Below are 20,851 nucleotides of genomic sequence, written 5' to 3' on the forward strand. Positions count from 1 at the left end.
AGATGAATGGGACCACAATGGAAGGAGTCAGCAGCTTTGCGTCCTTGAGGATTCACATCAGTGATGACTTGACCTGGACTCATCATACTGACACCATCACAAAGACAGTGAGATATCAGCTCTTCCTCTGCAGGTTGAAGAGGCTCAGCAAGACTCTAGATACTCTTCAACTTCTACAGATGCACCACTGAAGGAATCCTGACTTACTGCAGCACTACCATCAACCGAATGGCCCATGGATGACCTTTACATCCAGCGTTGCAGAAAGAAGCACAAAAGGATCACGGAGGACTGTAATCACCACCGCCACAAACTTCTGCCTGCTCCCATCAGGCATATGTTACCACAGCATCCAGGCCTGAACCATCCAGATAATGTGCAACGTCTACAGATATGTCACTGAAGGTATCCTCACTCTGGCTCTACAGAGGGTGGTGAAAACTGCACGGCACATCACTAGACAGAGCTGCCATCCATGAAGGACTTCTACACCCAGCACCGCAGGAGGAAGGCCAACAGGACTGTGGAAGATCCTAATCACTGCAGCCACAAACTGTTCTGCCTGCTCTAGCTGGCTGCACCACCAGGCTGAGGCACAGCTTCATCCCACAGGCCGTAAGACTGATGAACTCGTGAATGCTTGAACTTTCGAGCTCAGCACGTGTTTCAAGCATTTCTGTCCACCGGAGGAGGGATCCCCTCTCCTTTGCTCTTCCTCTGTTTCCCCTTTTAAAGGTAATGTAAATAGAAATTATTTGTCTTATCACTATGACACTTAACTTACATTGTATTGACAGATGGATGTCACTTTACCCTGTTTATTGCTTTATACTAGTGCCATAGTAATACTATACTTACTGGTACTGTACATACATATCCTACAGCACTGGATCCACATGCTGACTTTCCTGGTTCCCCACTTCATTGTTGTGCATATGACGATGAATATATGTATTTGTCTTGCTTCTTAGAAGTCAGTGGGAACTCAAAAATTCACTCCTATTTTCAGGACGATGTTGTAACTCCTGGTGAGTTCACTTTTCCCAACTTTGGGTCCCTGAGACCTTCAAGTTGGCCCAACGACCGAGCAACCCTGCCTACAAGTTCAGGCCTCCAGGGTTTGATGAAGTTGTTTACATGTTAGTAGTTATTGGTGAAGAGTTTAATTAGATCCTTGGAGGGTGAACCAATTTAGTTTATAAAAAAAACATTTCACAGACTCCACCAGTTAACTTTGCGAATTCTGAAGATAAAGAGAATCTAAATGTGCTTCACGGTCAGGTAACTGTGAATGAGTGCAGGTTAAATGCTTTCTCACTTACAGTTCTTTTCTCAGCTTTTATTCACATTTGTCAGTAATATAATCTCCCTCTGATTCACATGCATTTTTAATGGCTATAATGGACAATGTATTAAATGTAACATACATAACTCTTGATGGCTATGTGGATATGGACAAGTACAGATATGTTTATTTTGTGATTATGTTCACAGTTTATATTCTAATAATCTGCAGTAATTCTACTATTGTTTACCTAATCTGGATTCACCAAAGCCTCCATGAGCCTATGTACATTTTTATTGCTGCTTTGTTGGTTAACTCTGTTCTGTTCAGCACTGCTATCTACCCAAAGCTTCTGATTGACTTTTTATCTGAGAAACAGATCATATCATATTCAGCCTGTCTATTTCAATGTGCTATGTTTTACTCTTTAGGCGGTTCAGAGTTCTTACTGCTGGCAGCCATGGCCTTTGATAGATATGTTTCTATCTGTAAACCTCTGCAATATCAAACTATCATGAGAAACACAACAGTCAGTATTTTCTTGCTTTTAGCTTGGTTTCTGCCCACTTTTCAAGTTGCAGTGACAGTTGCATTGAATTCTAGTGAAAAACTCTGCAGCTTTACTTTAAAAGGAATTTTTTGTAACAACACAGTTTACAAACTATTTTGTGTCCTTTCAAAAGTACAAATTATACAAAATATTATTGTACTTTTTAATGTTGCACTCCTCCCTGTGCTCTTCATCCTGTTCACTTACACCAGGATTCTTATAATATCCTATCAAAGCTGCAGAGAAGTCAGGAGAAAAGCTGCACAGACCTGTTTACCACACCTGATAGTTCTGATCAACTTCTCCTGTTTGTGTGCATATGATGTCATTGTAGCTGGACTGGACTCAGTTTTTCCGAAGACTTTACGTTTAATAATGACTTTACAAGTAGTTTTGTATAATCCTCTCTTTAATCCAATCATGTACGGACTAAAAATGAAAGAAATTTATAAACATCTCAAGAGGTTGTTCTGTTCAGGCAAAATAAATTAAAGTATCAACACTGATAACTGATTAGTTTCTCATTTCTTCTGTAATAATACTGAAGATTAGTGACTCCTCTGTTCAGCTGGTGGTGTTTAATGTTAGAATTTGATTCTATTGTAAACAGTGATGTCAGCAGCAACATAATCATACCTGATTTCTAGCATTTTGATTCTTTTAAGGAATCCCAAGTTTCATTCTGAATTTGTTGCTCTATATTAATTGTTTATTATTAATATTAATTAATATTTCTCTCACACACAAAAACAAAACCAGCCACCACAGGGCCGTAGCTTCCACTGAGATACGAAGGTCACGTCCTCAGTGTTTGTAACTAAAAATGTGTTTGAGTCGCCTGAAGTGCAGTTTCTTTTATATCTGACAGTTACACACAACTTTGTAAAGATCATGAAGCATCTTTAAATGTGATTGTTTTGGGAGAGAAAAATGTTTTTGTTTGTTAGACTTTTTAGATTAGATTAGATTAGATTCAACTTTATTGTCATTACACCTGTACAGTACAAGGCAATGAAATGCAGTTTGGCATCTAACCAGAAGTGCAATTTGTAGCAAGTGCAGAAATATATAAAGGGTATGTACAGAATATACAGAAAGGTGTTTACAGATGCTATATACAGATTAGTGCTATGAACATGTGTGCTAGTAACTACAGGTATAAATATAAATATAATATACTTACATTTCATCATGGATTGTTTTTATATTCCACAAAAAGCATACTTCCCCGGTTCATCCTCTGAACTAGAGAATCCCAAAATGATCCAACTCCAACACTAATAATACTGAAGACTAGTGACTCCTCTGATCATCTGGTGGTGTTTAATGTCAGAATTTGATTCTGTGACTGATATACAATGCATTTATAGGCATGTAGTGACTAGAGTTATTCATTCTGAATTATTTGTCCACTTAAAATTGTTTTGACATTACTCACACACTGTAATATAACACTACCACAAGCACCACAAGGCTGTAAGTCCCACTGAGATTGTTTAGGAACCAAATGCAGCACACGGTACGTCAACAAAAACTCAATGTCACTTTTATTACACTTGGCAAGCAGGTGAATACGGTTCAGAATAACAATCTGTGTTTGGAAGACCAGGATCATCACTGGTGAAGCCTGCTGTACCACCTCTTTGGTACGCTGAATCCCAGGGTGGCAGGTGAGTTGGGAACTGTGGGCCAACTATAGAATGTCGGCCCATAGAGGTGGCGGGACGAACAGGCGATTCTGTCCAGGCGAGGACAAGAGCTGAGCCCCATCTGGTCCTCCAGAGGGCATGACCAGATACTCATAGTGTCCGTTGGGGGTGTTGAAGGCCATCTTCCACTCATCTTCCTTCCAGATGCAGACCAAGTGGTAGGTGTTGCGCAGGTCCAGCTTGGTAAAGATTGAAGCACACTCCAAAGCCCAAAGACGGTGGAGCTGAATGGAAGGGGGTAAAAGTTCTTCACTGTGATGTTGTTCAGGCCTCGGTAACGAAGAAGAAACCAGTGCCGGCGGGTGAGGATGAGGGGTGGATGATGCTTGCCGCCAAAGAATCATTCTCCATGGCCTCTCTCTCGGGGGAGGATGCTAAGTACAAACACCTGGTGCAGAGCCAGGCTCTCGTCGACGAGGCTAACATCAGAACCAGAGTCTATGAAGGTGGCCAGGGTGTGCGAGCCATCTAGCTAGCAGCAAATGGGTGTGGCACAGAGGATGTTGAGGAGGGAATCGTTTTTTGGCATGACTTACCAGTACTTCCCCCACTGCTGGCGATTCTAGCCTTTTTCTCGACCTGAGACGAAGACCCAGCAGAAAGGTTTTGCACTGTGCTGGCTCGTTCCAGTCGCTTTAGCATGCCTTGGTGGCAGAGGGGAAAGTCTGGGGCTGCCGAGAAAAAACAATGGAGCAGTTTTTGATGAAGGTATTGCAGCCATCCTGATCTCCAGCATAGCGCTCAGGGTTTCCCACCCAGGATCTGGCCAGGAGGAGCAGGAGCAGGAAGTGGTGGCGGTGGTGGTGTCGACGGAGAGGCGGGAGCTGCCACTTGGGAGAATGCTGCTGTCAGTTTGTGCAATGCCCTTTATTTAGAAAATATTACTAGAAGTTTAACATGTGCAAACCTCCAAGATATAAACATTTCTTTCTGATAACTTTTGACCCAGCTGTGAAGAAGCTTTGCCATGTTTTTTTTCAGCATTGGCCTTTGGGTCTCCAGCAACACTGAGAAGTTTTTTACATGTTAGTAGTTCTTGGTGAAGAGTTTAATGAGATCCATGGAGAGCAAAGCAATCTGATAAAAAGACATTTCACAGACTCAAACACTTCACTTTGTGAGTTCTGGAGACAATTTCATTTTCAGGCAAATGCAAAAGACTCCTTGCTGCAGGTTTCATGTTTATTTACTGCTTGTCTTCCAGTTACTTAATCTGCTTCTATTATTCATACACTTTTCGATAACCTTAATGGATGATGAATTAAATGTAACATATGTAACTCTTGGTGGGCACGTAGAAGTGCACAAGTACAGATATGTTTATTTTATGATTATGTTCATAGTTTATATTCTAATAATCTGCAGTAATTCTACTATTGTTTACCTAATCTGGATTCACCAAAGCCTCCATGAGCCTATGTACATTTTTATTGCTGCTTTGTTGGTTAACTCTGTTCTGTTCAGCACTGCTATCTACCCAAAGCTTCTGATTGACTTTTTATCTGAGAAACAGATCATATCATATTCAGCCTGTCTATTTCAGTTTGAAATGTTTTACTCTTTAGGCGGTTCAGAGTTCTTACTGTTGGCAGCTATGGCTTATGACAGATATGTTTCTATATGTAAACCTCTGCAATATGCAACTATTATGAGGAAAACAACAGTCAGTATTTTCTTGGCTTTAGCTTGGATTCTGCCAGCTGCTCAGATCGCAGTGCCAGCTGGACTGAGTGCTAACAAAAAACTCTGCAGCTTTACTTTGACAGGGATTTTTTGTAACAACACAGTTTACAAACTTCAGTGTGTGGTCTCAAGTGAACAAATTATACGTGATATTGTCATTTTGTTAAACGTTGCTCTTCTCCCTGTGCTCTTCATCCTGTTTACTTACACCAGGATTTTTATAATATCCTATCGAAGCTGCAGAGAGGTCAGGACAAAAGCTGCACAGACCTGTTTACCTCATCTCATAGTGTTAATCATTTTCTCCTGCTTGTGTGGTTTTGATGTACTTACAGTTCAGCTTGAATCAGATTTTCCAAAGACTGTAAGGTTCATAATGACTTTACAAATATTAATCTATCACCCTCTCTTTAATCCAATTATATACGGACTTAAAATGAAAGAAATTTCTAAACACCTCCAGAGGTTCTTCTGTTCAGCCAAAATGATGTGATGTATTAACTGATTTCTTTTATCAATAATCATGGTATCTTGGACAAATTTCAGTCAGGTTTCAATGCACATTATAGCATGCCCATATTGCACCACTCTACTATTTTTACTATTTCTTTTTTTGTATTTTTATTTAGAAGTACATGGAATTAATTCTAATAAAATGTTTCTTATGTACAATGACTCTGTGCCCTTATTGTAGAGGGGCGATGGTTTGTGCAATCAAACAAAAATAAAAGAAACCACAGTTACTGCTTTTAAATGTTTATTACTTGATCGTGTATATATCACCTGTCCCATGTTCATTTGCACTGTGAAAAGAGTCTGTCACCCCTTTCTACAGCTGAAAACGACCAAAAAGGCCCAACTGTTTGTGTCTACATGGGATTAAAATCTCAGTAAGGTTTAATCAGAGGATACAGATATAACACATTGTTCACCTGCCTATAAGAACAAGGTAGTAATGGTTCTGAACACAGAGGTTTGGACTCAAAAGCAGCAGAGTGCAGGTGAAGGTAAAAAAGGCTTATTTAATCAAAGTTTAAAGCAGCAACAGGTAGTCAGCATGGGCAAACAAGAGTAGTCAAGGGATCAGGTAGGCAGAAAACAGAGCACGAAGCATGAAGCTTCATTTTACTACCTAAATTTTACCACCTAAATCCTGAATCGAATATGATTCGAATATGAGGTCCAAATAATATAACTTCAGTTTTATTATCATTGAGCTGAAGAAAGTTAGTTATCAGTTGGTTTACTGTAGTTCTTATGTTTTAAGGGAGGTAGATCTGCATGTCGTCTGCATAACAGTGAAAAGAAATGTGTTTTTGACAGTGGTGGGCCGTCAGGACCAGCAAGGCCTTCTCTGCTGGCCTAAACTCAGAATCACTGATTTACGTTTTAATATTTTCCCATTGATCATTTTAGATTATTCCTAATAGTCTATGCTCTTCATTTCTGGGGGGCTTCCAGCAGTGTATGTCTATATTAGAGCTTTTATCCAATCATATTTCAGCCATCATGTGTTGCCAGGGTCAAAGAAATCTGCCCTGAGGCCTTCAGGGTCTAAAGTGCAGGCGCCCGTAGCTTAAAATACATCACAATGAAACTGTTGCTTTAACCAATCAGATGTCGAGTTGGTGACCCCAGGGCCTTCTAGCAGGCGTACGATGACGTCAGTATTTTCGCGTCCTCTGATTGGCTGGTCAGAGAGTTTAGCCAAAGCTAGCGATTCTTACCTGTACGAGCTAAAACTTTATCATCATCCTAAGTATTAATAGCAGTTTTTTAACCCACAATGGCTGACGGAGGAGAAGATGTTCATTTGGTCACAGATCTACTTAGAAATCCATTTTCTAGGTGGACTTTCCAAGAAAAGCTGGACATTTTGAGGAAATGCTGGCCCACCCCGAAGCTAGCGAGCCTGTCCCAGCCGGGAAAAGGGTTCGTCCGCCACTTTCAGGTCAGCAACTAGGAGCGGTACCTTCGGCTTACAGGCTCCGAGGAGCAGATTGTGTTGCTGAGAACGTCTGGTGTTGGTAACTGAACGACTCTGTGTTTGGAGCCGAGTCGGTGGTTACAGTGTTTGGTGACTTGTTGAATTCTTTTAATTGGGTTTCTTGCTTTAGTGATGTCATTCATTCTCGTAACATGAGACACCTGTCTGTGATGCAGCGTCCTGTTATACTGCCTTTCTGTATAATAGTGATGGTTTCTATAGCCGTGACGTCATAATGATGGTATTAAGAGGTGGTTTGATTCAGGTAGGACGCCACTGAAGGCCCAGGTGTAAAATGAATGGCCCGCCACTGGTTTTTGAATAATATGGCAGAAGCAGGTTGATGGATTGGAGGATTGGACCAAGTTTGGACCCTTGGGGGGCACCAAAAGAGATACTGAGAGGAAAACCAGTCAAAGGCTGAATCAGAAACCCCCACTCATTGGTTTAATCTGTGAATGAAAATGGAATAATCTACGCAGATACTCAAACTCATCATGTTTGTTAATGCAGGTTGAACAGTTTGCATATAAATGTAACAACATCCAAATGTTGTGTTTTTAATTGCAGATGTTTGTCAGGACCACTGCTCCTGCTCCTGCCTATGGCCAGAGGTGGCACTGTTTGTCTGTCTCTCTCTCTCTCTGTGTGATTGCAGGAGCTGAGGCAGCTGTGTGATCACCTGCAAGTAATCAGTCTGTCAGCTACTTAAGTCTGGTTCTGGTATTCACGTCCTGTCAGTTTGTCAACTCTGTTGTTCGTTTCAGACCTGTTCCTTCCCTTATCGCGACTCCTGCCCTGCCTTACCTGTCCTGGATCGCAGCTCCCACCTCCAGCATTGGAATCCTTTGTGAACTCTGATTGCCCAGATCAGCCCTCGTATCCAGCAGCTACCATTGGTTTATTTAGTTAGGTGTTTGCTTTTTGTTTGTGGACTTCAGCCCCTGAGCTCGGCTGTTAAGTTTTTGTATTTGCTTTGTTAACTGTCCGCCTTTTGTTGGTTTGTTACTTTTGTGTTTTCTTAGCACAATTATTCCCCTTTGTTCTTGAGGAGTGGCAGCCTCGTTCATTTGTATTTTCCTATTCGGTGGTAATTAAACCTGTGTATAACCGGAGTGTGTTTTGGTCTTGTGTCCACGTTTTTTGGGTTCCCGGTCTGGCCTTGACAATGTTGGTGTCCTGTGTGGAACCAAAAGTCAGTACTACGTTTACACAAGGTAAATTAACCTGAGCGAGTAACGTACTTCATTTAATCCAAACATTATATCTTCTCACACCTACCCGAGTAGCTTTGGTGCCTAAACCTAACCAAATTGTGACTATCCCAACTTACCCACCTGTTTTTTCGTTCCCATGATGATGAAGGTCTGGTGCACCTGTCACTGATGTTGAGGAGGGAATCGTTTTTTGGCATGGAGAGGTGGGAGCTGCCACTTGGGAGATGCTGCTGTCAGTTTGTGCAATGCCCTTTATTTAGAAAATATTACTATAAGTTTAACATGTGCAAACCTCCAAAATATAAACATTTCTTTCTGATAACTTTTGACCCAGCTGTGAAGAAGCTTTGCCATGTTTTTTTTTTTCAGCATTGGCCTTTGGGTCTCCAGTAACACTGAGACTTGTCCCATTCACTGTGTTTGAAAAAGTTTTTTACATGTTAGTAGTTCTTGGTGAAGAGTTTAATGAGATCCATGGAGAGCAAAGCAATCTGATAAAAAGACATTTCACAGACTCAAACACTTCACTTTGTGAGTTCTGGAGACAATTTCATTTTCAGGCAAATGCAAAAGACTCCTTGCTGCAGGTTTCATGTTTATTTACTGCTTGTCTTCCAGTTACTTAATCTGCTTCTATTATTCATACACTTTTCGATAACCTTAATGGATGATGAATTAAATGTAACATATGTAACTCTTGGTGGGCACGTAGAAGTGCACAAGTACAGATATGTTTATTTTATGATTATGTTCATAGTTTTTATTCTAATAATCTGCAGTAATTCTATTATTGTTTACCTAATCTGGATTCACCAAAGCCTCCATGAGCCTATGTACATTTTTATTGCTGCTTTGTTGGTTAACTCTGTTCTGTTCAGCACTGCTATCTACCCAAAGCTTCTGCTTGACTTTTTATCTGAGAAACAGATCATATCATATTCAGCCTGTCTATTTCAGTTTGAAATGTTTTACTCTTTAGGCGGTTCAGAGTTCTTACTGTTGGCAGCTATGGCTTATGACAGATATGTTTCTATATGTAAACCTCTGCAATATGCAACTATTATGAGGAAAACAACAGTCAGTATTTTCTTGGCTTTAGCTTGGATTCTGCCTGCTGCTCAGATCGCAGTGCCAGCTGGACTGAGTGCTAACAAAAAACTCTGCAGCTTTACTTTGACAGGGATTTTTTGTAACAACACAGTTTACAAACTTCAGTGTGTGGTCTCAAGTGAACAAATTATACATGATATGGTCATTTTGTTAAACGTTGCTCTTCTCCCTGTGCTCTTCATCCTGTTTACTTACACCAGGATTTTTATAATATCCTATCGAAGCTCCAGAGAGGTCAGGACAAAAGCTGCACAAACCTGTTTACCTCATCTCATAGTGTTAATCATTTTCTCCTGCTTGTGCGGTTTTGATGTACTTACAGTTCAGCTTGAATCAGATTTTCCAAAGACTGTAAGGTTCATAATGACTTTACAAATATTAATCTATCATCCTCTCTTTAATCCAATTATATACGGACTTAAAATGAAAGAAATTTCTAAACACCTCCAGAGGTTCTTCTGTTCAGCCAAAATGATGTGATGTATTAACTGATTTCTTTTATCAATAATCATGGTATCTTGGACAAATTTCAGTCAGGTTTCAACGCACATTATAGCATGCCCATATTGCACCACTCTACTATTTTTACTATTTCTTTTTTTGTATTTTTATTTAGAAGTACATGGAATTAATTCTAATAAAATGTTTCTTATGTACAATGACTCTGTGCCCTTATTGTAGAGGGGCGATGGTTTGTGCAATCAAACAAAAATAAAAGAAACCACAGTTACTGCTTTTAAATGTTTATTACTTGATCGTGTATATATCACCTGTCCCATGTTCATTTGCACTGTGAAAAGAGTCTGTCACCCCTTTCTACAGCTGAAAACGACCAAAAAGGCCCAACTGTTTGTGTCTACATGGGATTAAAATCTGAGTAAGGTTTAATCAGAGGATACAGATATAACACATTGTTCACCTGCCTATAAGAACAAGGTAGTAATGGTTCTGAACACAGAGGTTTGGACTCAAAAGCAGCAGAGTGCAGGTGAAGGTAAAAAAGGCTTATTTAATCAAAGTTTAAAGCAGCAACAGGTAGTCAGCATGGGCAAACAAGAGTAGTCAAGGGATCAGGTAGGCAGAAAACAGAGCACTTAATATACAGCAGGGAAGAAGAAAGCCACAACAGACTAGAAGAAAAATCAGTGACGATAAATGGCTATGATAAGGCACAGCGAGACGGACATACACTACTCACAAAAAGTTAGGGATATTCGACTTTCAGGTGAAATATATGGAAAATGTAAAGAGTGAATGCTACAGTGATATTATATCATGAAAGTAGGGCATTTAAGTAGAAGCATGCAATGATGATTTTATTCATGTTAAACAATTTATTTGAAGAAAATCTACCAACAGTGGTAGGTATACCACAACAAAACATGTTCAGTGTCTCAATAAATTGGGACGTGGCCAAAGGACGTCCACTCCTCTCCTTTCTGTGACTCTTCCAGTCTCTGTATCACTGTTCCAACCTCCTGATGACACTCTGTGACCCTCTAAGCTCAGTGAACACCTCCGTCTGAGGACTTCCTGTTTGAAGCCTCCAGTGTTGAGGTGCTGCTGATCAACTGTTAGGTGTCGTCTTGGTCTCATGATGTCAGAATGTGAACAGCAGGATGAGGAGGACTGTTTAAATACCAATTCTAACTGAAGCAGGAAATGTATTGGTGGATTCATGGATCAAACCTGTTGTGAATGTTGCTGTGAAGCTTCTTGTTAGAGAACAGCAGCTGGTGCAGAAAGTACTGAGACACTGAACAGTTGGACATGTGCATTCAAAGGTTTAGAGAAGGTCACATTAAGTTCACCTGGAAAGGTTAGAATGCATTTTAGGTTCATCCTGAAATTTCACCCGAAAGCCGAATATCCCTAACTTTTTGTGAGTAGTGTAAATTAGGGATAGTTAATAGCTAGAAAGGAGAAATGTGTTTTAAAATGAGTCTTGAAGATAGTAGTAGGAGAGAACCATGCTGGGGGAGAAGGCAATAATTATGGGGCAGCAACAGAGAAAACCCTGTCCCTGAAATACTTAGTCCTGGATCTCAGGACAGACAGAAGGGAAAATCATTTAACGCCGGGCACACAAACTTCGATAAGAATGTTGAATGCTGAAGAATCAAGAATGGGAGTCATGTGATCTTCTTGCTGTCCTTCTCAAGACCTGGTGCATTTTGAACCAGTTTGAGATGGGATAAGCAAGACTGTATCAATATATCAGATCCAGTAATCAAGATGGGAGGATATGATGGTATGGATGACTTTCTTCAGGTCAGAATTGATCTGACTTTGGAGATGAAGCATGAAGCTTCATTTTACTACCTAAATTTTACCACCTAAATCCTGAATCGAATATGTCTCGAATATGAGGTCCAAATAATATAACTTCAGTTTTATTATAATTGAGCTGAAGAAAGTTAGTTATCAGTTGGTTTACTGTAGTTCTTATGTTTTAAGGGAGGTAGATCTGCATGTCGTCTGCATAACAGTGAAAAGAAATGTGTTTTTGACAGTGGTGGGCCGTCAGGACCAGCAAGGCCTTCTCTGCTGGCCTAAACTCAGAATCTCTGATTTACGTTTTAATATTTTCCCATTGATCATTTTAGATTATTCCTAATAGTCTATGCTCTTCATTTCTGGGGGGCTTCCAGCAGTGTATGTCTATATTAGAGCTTTTATCCAATCATATTTCAGCCATCATGTGTTGCCAGGGTCAAAGAAATCTGCCCTGAGGCCTTCAGGATCAAAAGTGCAGGCGCCCGTAGCTTAAAATACATCACAATGAAACTGTTGCTTTAACCAATCAGATGTCGAGTTGGTGACCCCAGGGCCTTCTAGCAGGCGTACGATGACGTCAGTATTTTCACGTCCTCTGATTGGCTGGTCAGAGAGCTTAGCCAAAGCTAGCGATTCTTACCTGTAGCGACCTGCACAAGCTAAAACTTTATCATCATCCTAAGTATTAATAGCAGTTTTTTAACCCACAATGGCTGACGGAGGAGAAGATGTTTGGTCACAGATCTACTTAGAAATCCATTTTCAAGGCGGACTTTCCAAGAAAAGCTGGACATTTTGAGGAAATGCTGGCCCACCCTGAAGCTAGCGAGCCTGTCCCAGCCGGGAAAAGGGTTCGTCCGCCACTTTCAGGTCAGCAACTACAAGCGGTACCCTCGGCTTACAGGCTCCGAGGAGCAGATTGTGTTGCTGAGAATGCCTGGTGTTGTTTGGACCCTTGGGGGGCACCAAAAGAGATACTGAGAGGAAAACCAGTCAAAGGCTGAATCAGAAACCCCCACTCATTGGTTTAATCTGCGAATGAAAATGGAATAATCTACGCAGATACTCAAACTCATCATGTTTGTTAATGCAGGTTGAACAGTTTGCATATAAATGTAACAACATCCAAATGTTGTGTTTTTAATTGCAGATGTTGGTGTCCTGTGTGGAACCAAAAGTCAGTACTACGTTTACACAAGGTAAATTAACCTGAGCGAGTAACGTACTTCATTTAATCCAAACATTATATCTTCTCACACCTACCCGAGTAGCTTTGGTGCCTAAACCTAACCAAATTGTGACTATCCCAACTTACCCACCTGTTTTTTCGTTCCCATGATGATGAAGGTCTGGTGCACCTGTCACGGGTACTCGTCATTTCACATATAATAAATGATTTGGAGTCACTCTCAAAGTTGGTGGATCATCTCCCATTTGTATGCCACAGTGCCACATTTAGGTCTTAAAAACTACAATTTCCAAGAGGTGGATCCTCTACCAGGTGTTCTGCATGCTGACAATGATTGGAATGGGATTGGTCATTTCTACCTGCCGATCCGTTGCTGTTTCATGTGCGCTCTGACGCTCCCTTTGGACCCTGCATGTGCACATGGCTGCTCTCAACAGGATAAAGGCTCAGCAGCTGTCCCAGTCTGTAGTAGATCAGGGCAAGATGCCGTGCAGGTCTCTTCAATCTACATTTACAGACACTGATGCAAAGACTGTTTTCTGAATGTCTTCATGACTTATGACTTTATGACTGAGGACAGATCACAGGACTGACTATCAGTGTGTATACTCTGCTGTTTTGACTTGATTTATGTACTCACTTTTCACTTCACTTGCTTTTCAGACAGGTTGATGATGATGGGCTTGTGATGCTGTCAGTGAATAATGGTAAAGTTTGGAGTGGGAAAGAGGACATCTTGTATCTCAGCCTTCATAACCTGGATGCATCTTGTCTTCATTCATTGAACTGAGCTATTGTGATAAGTAAAAAATGTTTCCATGCATGTGTGTCTTGGATACATATTAATGAATGACCTGAAATTTGTCTTGTACAATTTAAATGCATGCAGGCTTATGCTATGGGCCTCACTAAAGTGTCACTTAAGTGTTCAGGAGAACACTCATATTCATCTAATCCCATCTAACTGTCCTTTTTGTCCTCTTTTAATTGTACTTTCTCCTCCCTCTCTGTGCATCACTCTCCCTTCTCTTCTTCCAGCCCTGCTGCTGTGCAGACATGATGAACAACAGCAGCCTGAACTCTTTCTACTTTCAATTTACACTGTTTTCAGACTACGGGCCCCTCAGATATCTGTTCTTCTGTCTGTCTCTGCTGCTCTACGTGACTATAATCTCTGCTAATGTCGTCATTATTCTGACAGTCAGCCTGGAGAAGTCTCTGCATCAGCCCATGTATATTTTCATCTGCTGTCTGTCTGTTAACGCTCTGTACGGCTCGGCCGGCTTCTACCCCAGGTTTCTGATGGACATTCTGTCTGACACTCATCTGATCTCACGTCCATCTTGTTTCATTCAGATTTATGTTCTTTACACCTATGTAGCCTGTGAGCTGAGTCTCCTCAGCATCATGGCTTATGATAGATTTGTTGCTATTTGTCAGCCTTTACACTATCACAGCAAAATGACGTTAAGGACGGTGATGCAGCTTTTGACTTTTGCTTGGCTCTACCCTGCGTCTGCTATCGGCCTCTGTGTTTATCTCACTGTTAGTTTGCCTTTATGTGGGAATAAACTGCACGGGCTTTTTTGCACCAACTGGCCTGTGGTTCAGCTCTCCTGTGTGGACACAACTCTGAACAGCATATTATATCCATTTATTTCTTTGACAACCATCTTCATCCCTCTGTTCTTCGTCCTGTACACCTACCTGCGCATTCTGCTCGTGTGCAAGAGAAACTCGTCTGAGTTCAGAGGAAAGGCGTTACAAACCTGCCTGCCTCACATTGTCACATTTGTCAACTATACTTTGTCTGCATTCTGTCACCTGCTGCTGAGTCGTTTTAAGGCCGATGATGTGAATCCATTTGTCATTGTTGTTTTGTCTCTGGAGTGTGCAATTGTTCCTCCCATCAATAACCCTCTTCTTTACGGCCTGAATCTGCCTCAGATCAGAGGAGTGATTTTTAGTTTGAAGATTCGCAAAATGTTCCTCCTTCATGTGTGACATAAAACCTTCTATGTCCAGATAGAAGATAGCAGCTAATAAAGCCCTACACTTGTAAATCACACAGTGTGCTGATGGAACATGATGACTCAAATAAATCTCAATCTCAAATCTCTCTTTATTTTAATCAAATAAGATCGTGTATGAAGATGGATGCAGTCTTAACATAGATCCCTCTGTCCCACAAACATGCAGTCGCAGCCACTCATCTTTTCCTGGTGTTTCTTGTGTTTTCTCTTCTTCAGAGGGGTGGACTAGTGGGTTAGCCAAGTATGTTGACCATAACACCTAAAGGGTTTTCAGTGTCACAAAGATGGCTCTCTCTTAACGTGGCTAGTTCACCATTGTAACTTATTCAGCTTAAATCAACTGTAAAAAGCTCCTTTTCACCAACAATTTTCTCTATTAGCATAAAAGAATTTTAACTGAGGGAAGACTTTATAGTGTGTATGGAAGTCATGATGCGACCTTGTTGAACCACTCGCTAGTAATGTCACCCAACGAAGCCGTGCAGTTACAATAGCACAAACTGTAGCGTCGGATTATCACAAGAACCTAGAAAATCTGTAATATTAACACACACACTCACAAATGTTACACAGCAGATCATCCATGCACTAAAACAATGAAGGCTCAGCAGGTATCTGTGGATTATGTTTTTATTACTTGGTCCAAGGGGGGGAGAGGAAGTCGGCCACAGCCATCTGTGCCCCCGGTCTATGGATCACCGTGAATTTAAAAGGCTGTAGAGCCAGATACCACCGGGTGATCCGGGCGTTGGTATCCTTCATGCGGTGGAGCCATTGGAGCAGAGCATGGTCCAAACAGAGGGTGAATGGGCGTCCCAGGAGGTAGTAACGCAGGGCGCCAACCGCCCACCGCCCACCGGATGGCGAGGCGCTCTTTTTCCACCGTGCTGTACCTGCTCTCTCGCTCCGAGAGCTTTCTGCTGAGGTACAGCGCGGGGCGGTCGACTCCCCGCACCTGCTGAGACAAAACGGCCCCCAGCCCTCTGTCCGAGGCATCAGTCTGCAACACAAAGGGGAGAGAACCGGCTCTGAGGCACCTTTCTCCATGCTTTGAGGAGGTTGAGGTGGTAGATCTGTGTGGCTCCTCCCCTGTCAGGACGTTCCACTTCATAGTCCACGTCGCCCACTCGCCGTGTGACCACAAAGGGTCCTTGCCACCTGGCGAGTAATTTCGAGCTAGAAGATGGGAGCAATACAAGCACTTTGTCTCCTAGTGAAAATTGTCTCAGCCTCGACCCTCTGTTGTACAGGCGCTGTTGACGTTTCTGGGCCTGGAGCAAATTCTCACATGACAACCTTCCCAACGTGTGGAGTTTTGCTCTCAGGTCTAGGACGTATTGAATTTCGTTCTCTACTGGGGCTTGGACCATCCTCCCAGTTTTCCTTAATTAGGTCCAGCACCCCTCTTGGTTTCCTGCCAAACAGCAGTTCAAAGGGAGAAAATCCCGTGGAGGCCTGGGGTACCTCCTGCACTGCGAACAACAGAGGGTCTAGCCATTTGTCCCAATTGCGTTCATCATCGTGTATAAACTTACAGATCATGGACTTTAAGGTCTTGTTCATCTACTCCACCAACCCGTCAGTCTGAGGGTGGTAGGCGCTGGTACGAACAGACTTAATGCCCAATAATCCATACAGCTCTCTTAGTGTTCGTGACATGAACGAGGTGCCCTGGTCAGTGAGGATCTCTTTCGGGATCCCCACTCGGGAGATTATCTGAAACAGTGCCTGCGCCACACTCTTTGCAGAGATGGTGCGCAGCGGCACTGCTTCCGGGTTTTGCGTTGCGTGATCCATCAGGACTAACGCAAAGCGATAGCCGCTTGCACTCCGGTTAAATGGCCCAATGAGGTCCATGCCAATGCGGTCAAATGGGACCTCCATCAGGGGTAGTGGGCGCAATGGCGCTCTTGGGATGGCCGGTTGGTTAACCAACTGGCATTCAGGGCAGGATGCACACCAGCGGCGTACATCCCCCCAAATGCCCGGCCAATAGAATCGGGCCATTATCCAGTCTAGTGTTTTGGCAAATCCCATGTGACCAGCCATCGGGTTATATTGAGCCGCCTGGAAAACAGTTTCCCGGCGGCTTTTCGGCACCAGCAACTGGGTGTTCTCACGTCCTGTCTGAGTGTCACGACTCACTCTGTAAAGTCTATCCCTCTGCAAAGAAAAGTGCGGGTAGGTCTGCGCTGCGTCAGGGCGCACCAAGTGACCATCAATCCTTATCACTTGGTCAAAGGCAGAGCATAAGGTATCGTCACGAGACTGCTCAAGTGGAAAATCTTCCATGGGGTGGATTTCGGGAACCAGCAGCGTCTCCGGAGGAGGCGTCGCGGGTTCCCCCTACCCCTCGGCATCGTTGGACGACCCTACGTCACCGCTGAGCACAGCACAGACACTACACGTCCCTACCGGTCGTGAGTGCACCCCCGCACACCGTCCCACTAAACCATGAAAACCCAGCCAATCAGTCCCCAGAATCGGGGTGAGCCAGGCGGCTGCTTACAGCTGCCTTCACTCTATGGTTTTTTCCCGTGTTTAATTTCCACCGGCACTACGGGATAGCGATGAATATCCCCATGCACACACCTGATATCCACCCACCTTGCCTCCACCAAAGCCCCGGGCCGAACCAGGTTCTGGTGAATCATGGACTGCGTGCAGCCCGAATCCACCATAGCCTGGTGTATACCCCCCTGGATCCTTACCGGAACGCGTTATGTCGCACACCTCCATGAGGTCTTTAACTCACAGCTCTGGATGAATTTCTCATATATTCTGGGGGAGGTCAGGGACATGGAAACTGAGTGGACCATGTTCAAAGCCTCCATTGCAGAGGCGGCTATTGGGAGATGAGGCTAGAAGGTCGTCTGTTCCATTTTGGTAGCAGCCCAGGAACCCGATGTTGGACATTGGCTGAAGAAGTACATATCTCAGGCTTGGTTGACCCAGGGGTCTCCTGAGGCAGCAGACCAGTACCGGAGGGCTTTGATGGTGTGGGAGAAGTTCAGGGACGCTATGGAGAAGGACCTTTGGTGGGCATCAGGGACGTTCTAGCAAACTGTTTGGTGACTCAGGAAGGGAAAGGCTGCTTTGGCTCAGGCTGTGTTCAGCAGGGAAGGAGAAGTGCTGACCCAGACTGAGGATATCGTTGGACGGTGGAAAGAACACTTTGAGGATCTCGTGAACTTGGCCAACACATCCTCTGTGGAGGAGGCAGAGGATGCTGCACACTGTTGGACTGTCTTGGCTGACATGTATTTTCTGTGTTGAGTGGAGGTCGGGGACAGTACCTGAGGAATGGCACACCAGTGCCCCCATTTCCAAAAAAGTAGACCAGAGGTTGTGCTCCAATTGCTGGGGTATCACACTGCTCTGCCTCCTTGAGTCCCAGGGCCATAAAAACTCATCCACCACATTAAGGTGGGGATTCATGGAGGGAAAATATGCATAGTGTTTGCTGTTGGATATTAGTTGGATATAAACATGATTTCTGGTAGGTAGTGCTGCTCTCCAGGACTAAAGACCAGGACTCTAGAACTAAAACTTGACTGTTGTGGTTTTGATTGAAGGCTTCTGTGTATCTAGGCTGGTGTGTGTTCTGTTTAATTAACAGCAGGTGAACACAAAGAAAAACATACATGTGGAAGAACACATGGAGTCAGTTTGTGAGTAGGAGGACACACTTTTAGCTCCCTTTGGACTCCGTATGAACACGTGGCTCCTCAGCACTACAGGATAAAGGCTCAGCACAGCCTCAGTCAGGATTAGACTGGGAGACGATGCTGCATGTCTCTCAAATCTCATCACACACAAACCAGTGCAGCTACTGTTTTTAGGGATTTTACACATTTTGGACACAGGGCTTCAACAGGTGCACATTTGATTGTCTGACATATTTTAACAAGTATGACAGATGACGGTTCATGTATGTTTTACTGTAGTCTGACCTGTAGTTCATTACTGTAGTAGTGAAGTGTAGGAGTTGTGAATGTCTGTCAGCTGTGAGAAAACATAGCTTATGCATATACAGCATGTTATTTATTCTTTATTTCACTGTAATGAATAAATAGTGTTTAAATCATTATGCTCAATGAGAAATGTCAGAGTGTTTGTGCATGAAATGTTTCCTCCACAGCAGGCGGGTTGAACACTTCTTCTTTTCTCCTCCCTCTCTGTGCATCACTCTCCCTTCTCTTCTTCCAGCCCTGCTGCTGTGCAGACATGATGAACAACAGCAGCCTGAACTCTTTCTACTTTCAATTTACACTGTTTTCAGACTACGGGCCCCTCAGATATCTGTTCTTCTGTCTGTCTCTGCTGATCTACGTGACTATAATCTCTGCTAATGTCGTCATTATTCTGACAGTCAGCCTGGAGAAGTCTCTGCATCAGCCCATGTATATTTTCATCTGCTGTCTGTCTGTTAACGCTCTGTACGGCTCGGCCGGCTTCTACCCCAGGTTTCTGATGGACATTCTGTCTGACACTCATCTGATCTCACGTCCATCTTGTTTCGTTCAGATTTATGTTCTTTACACCTATGTATCCTGTGAGCTGAGTCTCCTCAGCATCATGGCCTATGATAGATTTGTTGCTATTTGTCAGCCTTTACACTATCACAGCAAAATGACGTTAAGGACGGTGATGCAGCTTTTGACTTTTGCTTGGCTCTACCCTGCGTCTGTTATCGGCCTCTGTGTTTATCTCACTGTTAGTTTGCCTTTATGTGGGAATAAACTGCACGGGCTTTTTTGCACCAACTGGCCTGTGGTTCAGCTCTCCTGTGTGGACACAACTCTGAACAGCATATTATATCCATTTATTTCTTTCACAACCATCTTCATCCCTCTGTTCTTCGTCCTGTACACCTACCTGCGCATTCTGCTCGTGTGCAAGAGAAACTCGTCTGAGTTCAGAGGAAAGGCGTTACAAACCTGCCTGCCTCACATTGTCACATTTGTCAACTATACTTTGTCTGCATTCTGTCACCTGCTGCTGAGTCGTTTTAAGGCCGATGATGTGAATCCATTTGTCATTGTTGTTTTGTCTCTGGAGTGTGTAATTGTTCCTCCCATCAATAACCCTCTTCTTTACGGCCTGAATCTGCCTCAGATCAGAGGAGTGATTTTTAGTTTGAAGATTCGCAAAATGTTCCTCCTTCATGTGTGACATAAAACCTTCTATGTCCAGATAGAAGATAGCAGCTAATAAAGCCCTACACTTGTAAATCACACAGTGTGCTGATGGAACATGATGACTCAAATAAATATTTTTCACTATCACGTTTATTTTAATCAAATAAGATCGTGTATGGATGGATGCAGTCTTAACATAGATCCCTCTGTCCCACAAACATGCAGTCGCAGCCACTCGTCTTTTCCTGGTGTTTCTTGTGTTTTCTCTTCTTCAGAGGGGTGGACTAGTGGGTTAGCCAAGTATGTTGACCATAACACCTAAAGGGTTTTCAGTGTCACAAAGATGGCTCTCTCTTAACGTGGCTAGTTCACCATTGTAACTTATTCAGCTTAAATCAACTGTAAAAAGCTCCTTTTCACCAACAATTTTCTCTATTAGCATAAAAGAATTTTAACTGAGGGAAGACTTTATAGTGTGTATGGAAGTCATGATGCGACCTTGTTGAACCACTCGCTAGTAATGTCACCCAACGAAGCCGTGCAGTTACAGTAGCACAAACTGTAGCGTCGGATTATCACAAGAACCTAGAAAATCTGTAATATTAACACACACACTCACAAATGTTACACAGCAGATCATCCATGCACTAAAACAATGAAGGCTCAGCAG

At 42.8% G+C, this 20,851-nt stretch overlaps 5 protein-coding genes across 5 annotated transcripts; all 5 read left to right on the forward strand.

Annotated features, from left to right (window-relative positions):
- The first annotated feature begins 1,400 nt into the window (after positions 1–1,400).
- On the forward strand, positions 1,401–2,327 carry LOC139208499 (olfactory receptor 6N2-like). Its single transcript, XM_070838203.1, has one exon. The coding sequence runs from the start codon at positions 1,401–1,403 to the stop codon at positions 2,325–2,327; it is 927 nt and encodes a 308-aa protein (XP_070694304.1).
- A 2,445-nt stretch (positions 2,328–4,772) lies between these two features.
- On the forward strand, positions 4,773–5,720 carry LOC139208515 (olfactory receptor 6N2-like). The gene has a single exon (XM_070838220.1). The coding sequence runs from the start codon at positions 4,794–4,796 to the stop codon at positions 5,718–5,720; it is 927 nt and encodes a 308-aa protein (XP_070694321.1). The 5' UTR covers positions 4,773–4,793.
- A 3,353-nt stretch (positions 5,721–9,073) lies between these two features.
- LOC139208556 (olfactory receptor 6N2-like) lies at positions 9,074–10,021 on the forward strand. The gene has a single exon (XM_070838272.1). It carries the CDS (start codon positions 9,095–9,097, stop codon positions 10,019–10,021), a length of 927 nt encoding a protein of 308 aa, XP_070694373.1. The 5' UTR covers positions 9,074–9,094.
- Positions 10,022–14,063: 4,042 nt separating this feature from the next.
- On the forward strand, positions 14,064–15,011 carry LOC139208027 (olfactory receptor 10J4-like). Its single transcript, XM_070837569.1, has one exon. The coding sequence runs from the start codon at positions 14,064–14,066 to the stop codon at positions 15,009–15,011; it is 948 nt and encodes a 315-aa protein (XP_070693670.1).
- Positions 15,012–19,267: 4,256 nt separating this feature from the next.
- LOC139208028 (olfactory receptor 10A3-like) lies at positions 19,268–20,215 on the forward strand. The gene has a single exon (XM_070837570.1). It carries the CDS (start codon positions 19,268–19,270, stop codon positions 20,213–20,215), a length of 948 nt encoding a protein of 315 aa, XP_070693671.1.
- The last annotated feature ends 636 nt before the right edge of the window (positions 20,216–20,851 follow it).

This window comes from Pempheris klunzingeri, chromosome 10 (assembly GCF_042242105.1).
Source record: "Pempheris klunzingeri isolate RE-2024b chromosome 10, fPemKlu1.hap1, whole genome shotgun sequence".
NCBI classification, from domain to species: Eukaryota; Metazoa; Chordata; class Actinopteri; order Acropomatiformes; family Pempheridae; genus Pempheris; species Pempheris klunzingeri.